Source organism: Canis aureus, chromosome 5, assembly GCF_053574225.1.
Source record: "Canis aureus isolate CA01 chromosome 5, VMU_Caureus_v.1.0, whole genome shotgun sequence".
Taxonomy (NCBI): Eukaryota; Metazoa; Chordata; class Mammalia; order Carnivora; family Canidae; genus Canis; species Canis aureus.
The window spans coordinates 49,450,974-49,464,877 of record NC_135615.1 but is presented as its reverse complement, the minus strand read 5'-3'; the positions used below and the strand labels follow the sequence as shown (position 1 = coordinate 49,464,877).

Sequence of the window (13,904 nt, the reverse complement as noted above, 5' to 3'; positions counted from 1 at the left end):
AAATGCTTCTGTTACAAACCTGGGCTCTTTTTTCTCTAAGTTCTTGCTGCTGCAGTCTCCTTTTTTCTCGTTTTTCTTGTAATTTTTCTACTTCTTTCACACAATTAGATTTTCTACGTGCTGAAAGAAAAACATGAGCTGTAGAAGTAGAGCTTTCTTCTTTATAGTACACAAAAATTTAATGTATAATTTCACCACATACACCAAATAAAGGTACACAGTGACAAGGCATGGCTTTAACAACTACGTGAACTTTACTTATGAGCTGCTTTAACAAAACCAGGAACAGGACAATATACAAAAATAGTCAAGAAAAATGACTTTAACATATTGATACATGTCATCTCTTGGTTTACAATCACAGATGTTTGAATTGGAAAGGATTGAGAAGTAAGAATTTCTTCCACAACATCTGTCAAACTGTCATCTGACTAGAATTTTAAGTTTTCAAAGCAAGTGAAAGATTGTTATAATTTGTATTTATAATTTCTCTCCAAAATAGACACTTCAAAACCCAATTAACAGACTAAACTAACAAGACAAAAAATTTCCACAGTGGTAAAATGAAATCTGCAATCGAGCTTATAATTACTCTTTACCATTTGGAGACTTCTAAGGATGACCAAGAGAGAATACATGTATGCCTAAAATGACTGAATCCTTGATACGTGATTTACATACAAGGGGGTCCAAATTCCTTTTTTGCAGCTTGAACTGGAGATATATCTGAAACACTACCATTCTGTTGTGCAGAGGAAGACTGCTCAGGAAGCTGACTAGGCCGTGCACGTGCAGAACCAACCACTGTAAGTGAAATGAAATTTTTAAATTCAGAACAGAAAATTAGTAAAGGTGAACCCTAGTAAAAGGAACAGATATCTCATAAGAACTGATATTTGAGTTGTATTAGCAAACTGTCAGTTTCCTACTCATGTGGGTAAACAGAATATGTAATAATCAATTCTGTTCAATAAATTAACAAGAGGTTTTTTTTGTTTTTTTTTTAATTTTTATTTATTTATGATAGTCACACAGAGAGAGAGAGAGGCAGAGACATAGGCAGAGGGAGAAGCAGGCTCCATGCACCAGGAGCCCGACATGGGATTCGATCCTGGGTCTCCAGGATCGCGCCCTGGGCCAAAGGCAGGCGCTAAACCGCTGTGCCACCCAGGGATCCCAAGTCAAGAGGTTTTTAAGGTAATGTATACAGACTTAGTTTCCATAAATGTAATTTTAGCTATAAAAATCAATCTAAGTAATTTACATAAAAACCAAAGCCAAGCTTGACTTTTTTTTTTTCCCAAGCTTGACTTTTAATAATCATTCAAAAAATATAAGTGTGCAGGGGTGTCTGGGTGGCTCAGTTAAGCAGTTAAGCATCTGGCTCTTGATTTCAGCCCAGGTCATGATCTCAGATCCTGGAATTGAGCTCTGAGTCCAGCTCCATATTCAGCAGGGAATCTGCTTGAGGAGTCTCTCTCCCTCTCCCTCTGCCCCAACTTGTGCTCCCACTCTCAAGTGAATAAATAAATCTTAAAAGAGCCAAACAAAACAAAAAATATATGTGTGTGCTAAATATAAATTTTAAATTTAAATGCAGGGCAGCCCAGGTGGCTCAGCGGCTTAGTGCTGCCTTCAAGCCCAGGGCCTGATCCTGGAGATCTGGGATCGAGACCCACATCAGGCTCCCCGCATCGAGCCTGCTTCTCCCTCTGCCTGTGTCTCTGCCTCACTCTCTCTCTCTGTGTCTCATGAATAAGTAAATAAAATCTTTAAATAAATAAATAAATAAATAAATAAATAAATAAATAAATAAATTTAAATGCATTCATTTTGAGAAATTTACACAATTCTAAAGTACATAACATAAAACACACTCCTTCAACCTTCCCTATAAATTCCAAATCCGTTTGCCCCTCAAATATGCAAATCTTCTGCTGAAGATTTTGCATACTCCAATGTGTGTGTTATATAAGTAGAAAAATAAAAATAAAATATAAACACTACATTTTACAAAGCAATATAAATTTTCACTAAAATTCAAAGGAGAGATAGTGTTTAAAGTGCAGGACTTCCCTTCTAACCTTCAATCTCTCTTCTAATACATATATGCCTGTCCTACCCCATCATCCCCACATACAGAGAAATAGCATCACTAGAAATTACAATTCTGAATTGTTGAAGAGTAGAAGAGAAATTAACTGTGCTTTACATTTCCTTGCTGAAAATATACAGAAGACCTGCAATTAACTATAAATTATACCTGTTCAACTTTATTTAGCTGACTCCCAATTTATTTTTGGGAATCTTTTGGGAAAACTTAGCCAGAAAGTCATGTAAAATGTAATGCTTAAATTTACTATTGTGTACTCAACTGACTACTGCCCCATTCCTTTCTTTCTCATGATACTCTTCTCAAATCTATAAACTTACTGGGTAAAAGAGATGAATTAAAAAACTGTCTATAACAGAGTTTCATATTCATCACTTACCTTTTTAAGTCATTTTTTATATTATTGACATTATTGTATTAGGAAATCAAGAAGATACCAATCTTCAAATGAACCATGAAAAGTTTAAATGAATAATAATGTCAAGGGGAATATTTACTTTTGATTTATTTTGGTGGGCAAAATTAATAGATAAATGTTTACTTTACCTCTGTTATCTCTTGGAGGAGGGTCATTCTTAATAGAAGCCACAGTCCGTCGATTCTATAAGAGAAAAACAAAAAGCCCATTTTACTTTCTTTTCTTGTCATATATTTATCTTAATTTTGATTTCCTTTAACTAAACAGAAGATGAATAACAATAATATAAAACTAAATTAAAAAAAACTATAAATAACCTAATAATTACTACAATGCTACCAATAATCAAGTTTCTTTATATGACTACTGTCCACTACCTCCCCCCCCAAAATTCCCAATATTCTGGAATTAGCATGAGGCAAGCAGTGCTCATATTAAGTCACTCAGTCTTCACAACGACCCTATTATTATTCTGGTTTCAAAGATGAGAAAACTGAAGTAAAGAAAAGTTATTTCAGTAAAGGGCATAGTTTTAGCCACCATGGTAAAACTATAATACGTTTCAAAAGTATGTATCACATCTTTGGATGTCGGAGTAATCAGTAAAATATTGGTTTTAGACAACTTACAGTCTACTATTAAACATCAAAATACATGAAATGCTATCATTTCTGCTAAAAGACTTCATTAGACTTTGCACTTGCACAGACTAGGGAAGCAAATTTTTTATTCTATCATTTATTTACCAAGACTTCATTTTATTCAATATCAAATAATGCCATGGCTCTCAACACTAGAGAGAACAGTTACACATTTAAATCAGATGGGTACTATTAAAAGAATATTGGGGGACGCCTGGGTAGCTCAGAGGTTGGGCGCCTGCCTCCAGCTCAGGTCATGATCCAGGAATCCAGGATCGAGTTCCACATCGGGCTCCCTGTGAGGAGCCCGCTTCTCCCTCTGCCTTTCTCTCTCTCAGTCTGTCTCTCATGAATAAATAAATAAATCTTTAAAAAACAAAAAAGAATATTGATGCAAGGGCCTCACTTTAGAGAAAATAAAACTAAATTTCTGAGAGTGAACAAGGCATCAGTATTTTGAAAAATTCTCTGATTTTAATGCATAGCAAAGGCTGCTAATGACATCCGAGGAAATATCAACTATGAAGATCCTTCAAGGCTGTGAAGGTAAATATGAAAAATAATTCATCTATGAGTCACAACTAGTGACATCTAAGCAGTGACACTCAATATGCTGAATTATATGAATTGAAAATCTGCCTTATATTCACATATACAATTTAAAAAGTAGAATGTTCTGATGTTAAGCTTCTAACGTACAAGATTTGGATGCTTATGTCTTCCCTGTAAGACACCAAGTTCCTATAGGGTTAAAGTCCTGTCATTCATCTTTGTGCATGATACAATCAACAAGGTAGAAAAGTTAACAAATGTTTGTTGAATTAAACACACAGAACTGCAGACTCAGCAACTGTGAGGGACTACATGGTTTCAAAAGAGCTGCACTTTGATACACTTTGATGTACTTTGATACACAATTTTAACAGTGAAAAATTTTAATAGGCAGGAAGAAGAATTATCTTTTAAAATAATAAAAATGGGGGCGCCTCGGTGGATCAGTTAAGTGTCTGCCTTCAGCTCAGGACATGATCCCAGGGTCCTGGAATCGAGCCTTGCATCGGGCTCTCCACTCATTAGAGAGCCTGCTTCTCCCTCTCCCTATGCTTATACTCTCAATCTCTGTGTCAAAAAAATAATAAAATCTTAAAAAATAATAATAATAAATAAATAAAATAAAAATGGCATGGCTTTTGTTTCTGTAAAAATAAAACTATTAGGGAGGATATATAGAATGGTCTTAACGTTTATCTTCACAGATATCACAGTAGTTAAACTATATTCAATCATTTCCCATATTTCTCTAATACATATAAATAGCAGAATTACTATTTCCAAAGACTACTGGAATAAGAATTTTTTTTTTTTTTTTTTGGAATAAGAATTTATTTGGAATAATTAATATTCTTTCTTTATCTAAGTCAAATGTATTCATTCAACAAATACTGACAAGCAAATGGTTTTGACATCCATTACTCCTGCGGAGCTATTAGTCTTAGGAAAATTCCTAATCAGGAAAGGAATTCCTAGGATTTTATTTTATTTTATTTTTTTAAAGATTTTATTTATTTATTCATGAGAATACACAGAGAGGAGAGAGAGAGAGGCAGAGACACAAGCAGAGGGAGAAACAGGTTCCATGCAGGGAGCCTGACATGGGAGTGATCCTGGGTCTCCAGGATCAGGCCCTGGGCTGAATGCGGCGCTAAACCGCTGACCCACATGGGCTGCCCAATTCCTAGGATTTTACCTAATTATTATCATAACTGTGAACTGGAGAACCTCAATTCTTAAAAGAATATACATATACATGGCATGTAGATGGCAGAAAGAAAAACAGTGTTTTAAAAAAAGCAAACAAATACTTAAAAACATACTTGTCACAGGTTGTCCATTTCAAACCAGAACACACACACACACACACACACACACACATCCCTGCTCTGTATTTTTGTGACTAACCTTTACAATTTTGTTTACTTTGGCTGAAGATGTTGGAGGTGGAGGTGTTTCTGGACTGGGTTCAATTTCTTCATCAGGTACAAGGTCAGGGTTAAGTGAAAAGATGCTCTCAAGGTCAATCTGTTTTAAAAATGCATTTTTCTTAGAGTATATTCTGATAATTAACCTTTTATTGTATTAATTTACACATGGAGAATAACCATTAAATGGTATCAGCCTCATGAACAGTACTGCCTTGATAACAAAATTATCTACAATTATAACCTACATATTAAAACAGCATTTTGTGGTCTTGATTATATGTTCCATCACCAGCAATGTGCAGGAGGAATCTACCTTTCTTTGAGTGAAACTTTTTAATCATTTGAAAGTTTTCCCAGAAATTATAAAGAATACATGTACTATATAAAAAACTATATGCTTTTCAGTTTTGTTTTATATTTGGAACTTTGATTGCAAGGCTAGAAATAAAATTCAGTCCAGCGATCGGGGGTGCCTGGCTGGCTCAGTCAGTGGAGCATGTGATCAGGGGTGCCTGGCTGGCTCAGTCAGTGGAGCATGCCCCTCTCGATCTCAGGTTTATAGGTTCGAGTCCTATGCTGGGTATAGAGATTAGTTAAAAATCTTAAAAAAAAAAAAAATTTAACTCAGTGATCATACCTCTTTGCCTTTTGTATCTCCATTTTCTATCCATTCAACAGTTACACTTTCATTATCTTCATTTAAAGATGTTACCATTGCTTGATGTATTCGGCCTGAAAACAAAATATACATTTTTAAGCCATAAATTATGGTATTCCTAAATAATGTCAAATATAATTTTTTATAATTTATAAACTTTTTAAAGACTATGATACTAGTTTTCTCCCAAGGGATTTGCAGACTCTCATGATTACAGAATGAACTTTGTCGACAGGATCATAAATCAGTATGCTACATCAAGACCAGAACTCAAGAAATTGGGTTAGATTGAAAGTTTATTTTCAACAAAAATGAAAAATGGTTACACAATGGCAGAGAATGCCTGAAATTTTAAACCATTATATAGTTATAATCATTAGAAAGTTTCCTTACTATGAACTGATACTCTACAACTCCTTATACTAATATAAAACACTTTTATGTAAAAATCATTATTATATACCATACAAACTGACATTACTTTTATAACATTGAGAAAAAGATTCTAAGTCCAAAAAGGTTGGGAAATGTAATCTAAAATGTTGTCTCTCTGCATATTGCTTATCCAAATCCATTCTATACCTTACCTTCTCTGTCAGCTCTAGTACTTACCATCTGTAGAGAGAGGACATTATATCTAATGTATTAAACCTGTTTTCCCTCTCTTAACAGACTATGGATTTTACTAGTTAATAACCACAGAACTAAGTAATTATTTTTAATTATTACAGAATAGTCCATTATGTTTATCACAACTTACTTAATATCTATTGATGCTCACTTAAGTTATGTGCAATTTTTTACTATTATAAACACTGTAATGAATACTACTGCACTTGTCAGATTATTTCTTTGGGACAAATACCTAGAAGCATATCAACAGGTTTTGTGTGTGTGTGTGTGTGTGTGTGTGTGTATTTTTTACTTGTTTTCATCTCACCCACCCATTTGATTATTAAAGAAAGGTAGAAACTATTTGTTATAAATATGCATCTTTATATTATTTAGTAAAACACTGAACATATGGAATTCTATATGTATTTCCTGAATGAAATCCTTGGGACATCTATAATTTATCTTTAGATTTTCTATCTAAAGGTCTTTAAATATCAAAAAAAAAAAAAAAAAACCCACAAAACAGCCCAGATATACAGTATATAAAACAAACAATGTTACTGTAATAATAAGGCACTTCCTGAGATTAAGTGGACATTAGAGAATTACAGGTTGGAGGTAGAAAGAAATGATAAGCTGGAAATTACTGGGAGAATTCAAGGAAGAGACTCTAAATAAAGGGGAAACTAGATAATATTCACTGCAATTTGATATGGACAAAAATTAGGTAGACAACCAGAAGAAGTGGTGTCAATAGGGTCCTCCAGGAAGATGTTGAGACAGATGGATAAAAGTTTTATTGTGAAAGATAAAAGGGGAATAAAACAGGACTGTGCATGGAAAACTTTCAGACCATGATACAGATCTGAAACCTATGAAGGAGAGGAGATATAAAGCAGGACCGGGCAGAGCCTCAGACCCTGACACAGATCTGACAAAGTGCTAGCCAAACCAGCAAGGAGCTCCAAAGCAAAGACTGCCCATGAGAAGAGTCTCACACTGAGCCAAAATGCTAATAACCTAGTACCCACACCATGCTCAGTCATTGGCTAGAGGGTTCCCAGAAAACACAAGGCCTCAGCTCAAAATCTAAGGAGACTAAAGGTGCTAACACCTAGAGACTATGAGCTAAATGTACTCCCAGAGTGGTAGTTCCTTAATAGGAGATCCAAGCAACATATCACCATAGATAGCTGCGCCACAGGATATGAAAAAAGGAGAGACTGAGTTTAACTGGTAGCAGAAATGAAGACTGAACCCCTGAAAGCCATGAGCTGACTGACGATCGCTATTATAATCTAGGAGGAGCTACCACTGCTGCAACAAACTCCACATTTATCACCATCTTCACAACATGAGTAGTGAGGTTAAGAACAGCAGCTACTGTCTCCCGACCCTACCACCCCTGATAGCCTCAAAATAGTAATACCTACTAGCAGGAACAAGATCACTGCAACAAAGGTTTGGAGGAAAATAAAGCAGTTAAATATAAGATATTGATATGATTTCATCAATAAGAAATGACTCCAAAGGGGATGTATTTAAAGACTTGACTACCATAAAGAGTAACTTTAGGCAGGAAATGGAAAGGCCAGAGTTGAGGTTGCTGCAGAGTAGAAATAATGGGTATCCACACACACAATTACCAACAGAATTACCACAATAATGAGAATGACGAAAAGCCTATCATGTTGCAAAAGCAAGACCAATACCACATTCCTACTATTAAGATCTACTACAATATTCCAACTTCCCATGGGAAGGAGGAGTAGACTCTAAGACCTATAGGACCATAGGTCAAAATCCCACAGGGACCTTAATCTCCAAAGACAGCTTAGAGACATGAGCAACAAAGATGATAAAGAAAATCAAGATTTTCTTTTCAAAACCCATTATCAGCAAACTTCAACAGTGGTACCTCCAGAAGTTCAATTACCAATGCAGACACCCAGAAAGCCTTAAGCCACAAGCTAGCAAAGTCCAAAGCAGCCAATCCATCAGTTAAAACTAAGCTCTAGAGGTTTAGAAAGGCAGACCTGAGAAAATGTTGGTTTATCTCTACCAGGGTCCAGTTTACTCAGCAAGCAGGAAGAAATATGAAATTCCAATAATAAATAAATAAAGACCAGAGCTGAATGAATGAATCAAGTCTTAAGTGTTTGCTTTTTTGCCAGTGGGTAAGATAAGCAGAAATACCTGCAGTATGGGGTTTTGATTATTTTTACCAAAAGCTGTCTCTAGGGCAGCCCGGGTGGCTCAGCGGTTCAGTGCCTGCCTTCGGCCCAGGGCGTGATCCTGGAGACCGGGGGTTGAGTCCCACGTCAGGCTCCCTGCATGGAGCCTGCTTTTCCCTCTGCCTGTGTGTCTCTGCCTCTCTCTCTCTCTCTGTGTCTCTCATGAATAAATAAAATCTTAAAAAAAAAAAAAAAGCTGTCTCTAAAAAAAATGTTCTAACTTGACCCAACATGCCTTTAAAGGCTCTTTAAAAAATTGTTTTATATATAGTTCAAGTGAGATACTTAAATTTCTCATTTTTAATTATAATAAAAATATAATTTGATTTTTTCTAAAACCAAGTAAGAAGTACCTGTTAAGTAACAAAATAAAAAGAGGAATATATACATTTTTCAAAGTAAAAAAATCATTTTACCACTTAATCAGAAAGAGGTACTTTATTCCTAAGTCTCAGTTGTCAATAGGAAACATGCACTCGTGTCAGACAACTATAGATACAGAACTACAGCTCAGAGGTGATCCCTGGGTGGCGCTGCGGTTTAGCGCCTGCCTTTGGCCCAGGGCGCGATCCTGGAGACCTGGGATCGAATCCCACGTCGGGCTCCCAGTGCATGGAGCCTGCTTTTCCCTCTGCCTATGTCTCTGCCTCTCTCGCTCTCTCACTGTGTGCCTATCATAAATAAATAAAATAAAATAAAAAATTAAAAAAAAAATAACTACAGCTCAGAGACAAATCAGAATTGGATATACCTTTTGCTAGAACCTGGTACAATCTTCCTACATAGCCCCTTCCAATATCATCTCATTTCTCTGGTTTGAGTAAATTCCTGTATTTCAACCTCACTAATTGCCCATTGACCCTCTGATTCCCCCTTTACTTTACTGTAAATTGTATCATATACATTTCTACGTTAAAAAAAAAAAAAAAAAAAAAAGGAGCATGTGCCTGTGTATCCACCCCAGCCAAGTTAAGGAACAAAATGTCTGAGGGGCACCTGGCTGGTTCAGTTGGTAGAGCACGCAACTCTTGATATCCGAGCTCCATGTTGGGTGTAGATTTTACTTAATTTAAAATTTTTTTTACCATATTCCCTCTCCTCTTTTTCCCTACCACCACTAATAACAACCTAATATTTGAGATAATCATACTGTGGCTTTCCTTAAGAGTTTATCACCTATAAATGTAATACACAAAAAAACCCTGAACCACCCTGCCTAATTTTAAACTGTATAAATGGACTGACATTAAGACTTGTTTTTGTTGTGCAACACTATTTTTCCCAAGATTCATTTATATGGTTATAAATAAGTATAGTTCACTTATTTTCATAACATTTGAGCATGCCAAAACTTAATCTATTCTGTGGATGGACATGTGTTTTCATGTTTTTGCTATTAGGAACAATGGTGCTGTAGGCATTCTTATACATGTGTACTGATAAAAATATGCAAGAATTTCTCTAGGATGTGTTAGAAGCACAGAGTACAGAGACATATGTAACTTTTCTAGTTAGTGCCATGATGTTTCCGGAGTGGCAATCCCTAGAATGATTTGTAACCTACTAACAATTACCTCACAATGACACTTAATTATTTGTCAGATATCATATATCATACTGTGACTCTCGTTTCTCTGACTTAATGAGGCTGTGCCTATCACTGTATTTGCTGGCCATTTGAAACTTTGTTCTTTTCTTCCCACTTCTCTGAAGTAATTCTCCATGTATTCTTGGTACTACTCTTCTGTTATATGTGTCATAAATATTTTCTTCAAATTGGGGGCTTTTCACTTTATGATGCCTTTTCATGAACTTCAATTTATTAATTTTAACATAATCAAATATATATGTTTCAATTACAGTTTATGCCCTAAAATTCTTCCTGAGACTCAGGTCATTATAATAGGTTCTGACATTTTCTTCTCAAGTTTCACAAAGTCTTGGGACATCTGGATGGCTCAGTAGGTTTAGCCTGTGACTCCTGAGTTCCACTCAGGTCATGATCTCAAAGTGGTGAGATGGAGCCCCAACACAGGCTTTGTGCTCAGCAGGGAGTCTGAGATTCTCTCCCTCTGTTCACACATGCATATGCGTTCTCCCTCTCAAATAAATAAATCTTTAAAAAAAAATAAAGTTTTACAAAGTCATTTACTTATTTTTTAAAATTTATTCATGATAGACGGGGGGGGGGGGGGGGGGGCGGTGGCAGAGACACAGGCAGAGGGAGAAGCAGGCTCCATGCCAGGGGCCCCACACGAACTTGATCCCGAGACTCCAGGACCGCGCCCTGGGCCAAAGGCAGGCGCCGAACCGCTGAGCCACCCAGGGATCCCCTACAAAGTCTTTTATTTTTTCTTTTAAGATTTTATTCATTTATTCATGACAGACAGAGAGAGAGAGAGAGACAGAGACACAGGCAGAGGGAAAAGCAGGCTCCATGCAGGGAGCCCAATATGGGACTTGATCCCGAGTCTCCAGGATCACACCCTGGGCTGAAGGCGGCGGGCGCTAAACCCCTGGGCCACCGGGGTTGCCCTACAAAGTCTTTTAAATTCAAGACTGCGGACAGCCTGGGTGGCTCAGCGGTTTAGCACCTGCCTTCAGCCCAGGGCGTGATCCTGGAGTCCAGGGATCGAGTCCCATGTCAGGCTCCCTGCATGGAGCCTGCTTCTCCCTCTGCCTGTGTCTCTGCCTCTCATGAATAAATAAATAAAGTCTTTTAAAAATAAATAAATAAAGTCAAGACTGCAATCCACTGTCATTTTGATTTTTGTGCATGGTAACACAATTCCCATTCCCCTGCCCCCTGACATGAAAAACAAATTAATCTAACGCCATTTCCTGAAAGGTCCTTCCTTCTCTCCTATCTGTTCTATGACCTGTCGAATTTCAAGCATGCATGCATCAGCCTGTTTCTTTATCCTTGAGCCAAAATTACACTCTCTTATTATTATAGCTTTGCAATCAGTCTTGCTAGCCAGTAAAATAGTTTCCTATTTGTTCTTTAAGAGTTTCTTTGATCTTCTCAGCCTTTTGCATGTCTGTATAAATTATAGAATCAGTCTGTTAAGTGTCAAAAATCAAATAAACTAATAATTTAAAAAAACAACTGTTAGGATTCTAGTTGGAACTACATTAAATATTTTATTCTAGATTTTTACATCACTGACCAAAAGTAATACTTGCTAAGAGTTTTCCTTTCTCATACCAACCTTATTCTGGAATAGTGTAAAATTAGAATTATTTGAACCCTGAGCATCTGGTATGCACTGGTTAAAACCATCTTGGCTTACAGTTTTATTTGTGAAAAGATTCAATTTTCTTAACAATTATAAGATTATTATAGTTTTCAGTTCCTGATTGTTTTGATAACTATATTTTTCTAGGAGATTTATTTAAGTTTTCACAGTTTCGGCACAAAGTTGTTCATAATTATGCTGAATGCTTGTGGCATCTGTAACCATAATCACTTTCTCATTTGTAATTTTTCCACCTCTTTTCTTGGCAAAAGTTATCAGCTTTGTCAATTTTGTCTTTTCCAAGAACAACACTTGCTTTTGTTGAGCCCTTCTATTGTTATTAAATGCTTAATTACTGTTCTTATCATTATTCTTTCCTTTTACTTCGGGCACACTTTGCTGGGTCATTTCTCAAATTCCTCAGACGAATGCGGAGTTTATTAATCTTTATTCCTTTTTTTTTTCCTGATAAGCAATTAAAGCTACATATTTCTCTCCAAGAACTGCTTTACTAGCATCTTACACATTTTTATATTTAGTATTTTTGTTATTGTTTTTTTTTTTTAATAAAGATTTTATTTTTTTTTAATTTTGATTTACTTATGATAGGCACACAGTGAGAGAGAGAGGCAGAGACACAGGCAGAGGGAGAAGCAGGCTCCATGCACCAGGAGCCCGACGTGGGATTCGATCCTGGGTCTCCAGGATCGCGCCCTGGGCCAAAGGCAGGCGCTAAACCGCTGAGCCACCCAGGGATCCCGTATTTTTGTTATTGTTGAGTTGAAACTACCTACTTCTTTAAAGAGGAGCCAACACCAGTCTGTCTTCAAACAGTGAATCTTACTGATTGTATGTGTTTTAAAGTCTCCTCATCTTCCTACAGGAATCAAACTTTTACCATCCTTGCCTGAATAGTCCTACCATCCCTTAGTATTTCTGATCTACTTCTGCTCCACCATGATATCTTGTTCTTGAGCTCAGCTACGCCTTTTGGTTTTCTCTTATGTATCTAAGGCAGAAAGATGTCAATACATAAACTTCATTGTATTATTTTAACCAGAAGTCCCAATCCATCTTTAATTCTATATATCATATTTATAAAAAATGAGTCAGATTTGAACAAAGATAAACTCAAAATGGATGAAAGATCTAAATGTGAGACAAGGTTCCATCAAAATCCTAGAGGAGAACACAGGCAACACCCTTTTTGAACTCAGCCACAGTAACTTCTTGCAAGATACATCCACAAAGGCAAAAGAAACAAAAGTAAAAATGAACTATTGGGACTTCATCATAATAAGAAGCTTTTGCACAGCAAAGGATACAGTCAACAAAACTAAAAGACAACCTACAGAATGGGAGAAGATATTTGCAAATGATGTATCAGATAAAGGGCTAGTTTCCAAGATCTATAAAGAACTTATTATACTCCATACCAAAGAAACAAACAATCCAATCATGAAATGGGCAAAAGACATGAAGAGAAATCTCACAGAGGAAGACATAGACATGGCCAACATGCACATGAGAAAATGCTCTGCATCACTTGCCATCAGTTCACACAATCATAAAATTGCTATTATATTTAAATTAATTATGACTTACAATCTCAAAACTCAAGATTTAGAAGTTTTCAGCTTTATTCAACTACTTGTAAAAATAAATTACAGTGTAGACAATGTCATCTTTTGAGAGGGAAGTAAAAAAATTACTTGGAAAGTTTTGGCAAGTTCAGGCAAATTCTACAGAACCTCTCTCTCCCTATTTTCCCTGTAGAACATCTCTTCATGTTTATTTTTTTTTATTTTTACTTTTTAAAGATTTTATTTATTTATTCATGAGAGACACAGAGAGAGAGAGAGAGAGAGAGAGAGATGCAGAGACACAGGCAGAGGGAGAAGCAGGCTCCATGCAGGGAGCCTGATGTGGGACTCGATCCTGGGTCTCCAGGACCAGGCCCTGAGCTGAAGGCGGCGCTAAACCGCTGAGCCACCCAGGCTGCCC

At 36.4% G+C, this 13,904-nt stretch overlaps 1 protein-coding gene across 6 annotated transcripts in view; it reads right to left on the bottom strand.

Annotated features, from left to right (window-relative positions):
• The window catches only part of KIF2A (kinesin family member 2A), a 75,837-nt gene that overhangs the window by 28,790 nt on the left and 33,143 nt on the right, over positions 1–13,904 (bottom strand). For 4 of the 6 annotated variants that reach the window (XM_077897968.1, XM_077897965.1, XM_077897969.1 and 1 more), the window contains 5 exons: positions 5,792–5,886; positions 5,132–5,251; positions 2,660–2,714; positions 682–804; positions 20–120 (listed from right to left, as the gene is read on the bottom strand). In XM_077897968.1, coding sequence (XP_077754094.1) covers positions 20–120; positions 682–804; positions 2,660–2,714; positions 5,132–5,251; positions 5,792–5,869 — 477 coding nt within the window. In that variant the 5' untranslated portion in view covers positions 5,870–5,886. The remainder of the gene's footprint in view (positions 1–19; positions 121–681; positions 805–2,659; positions 2,715–5,131; positions 5,252–5,791; positions 5,887–13,904) is intronic. The other 2 variants (XM_077897966.1, XM_077897970.1) reach the window with 1 other exon arrangement.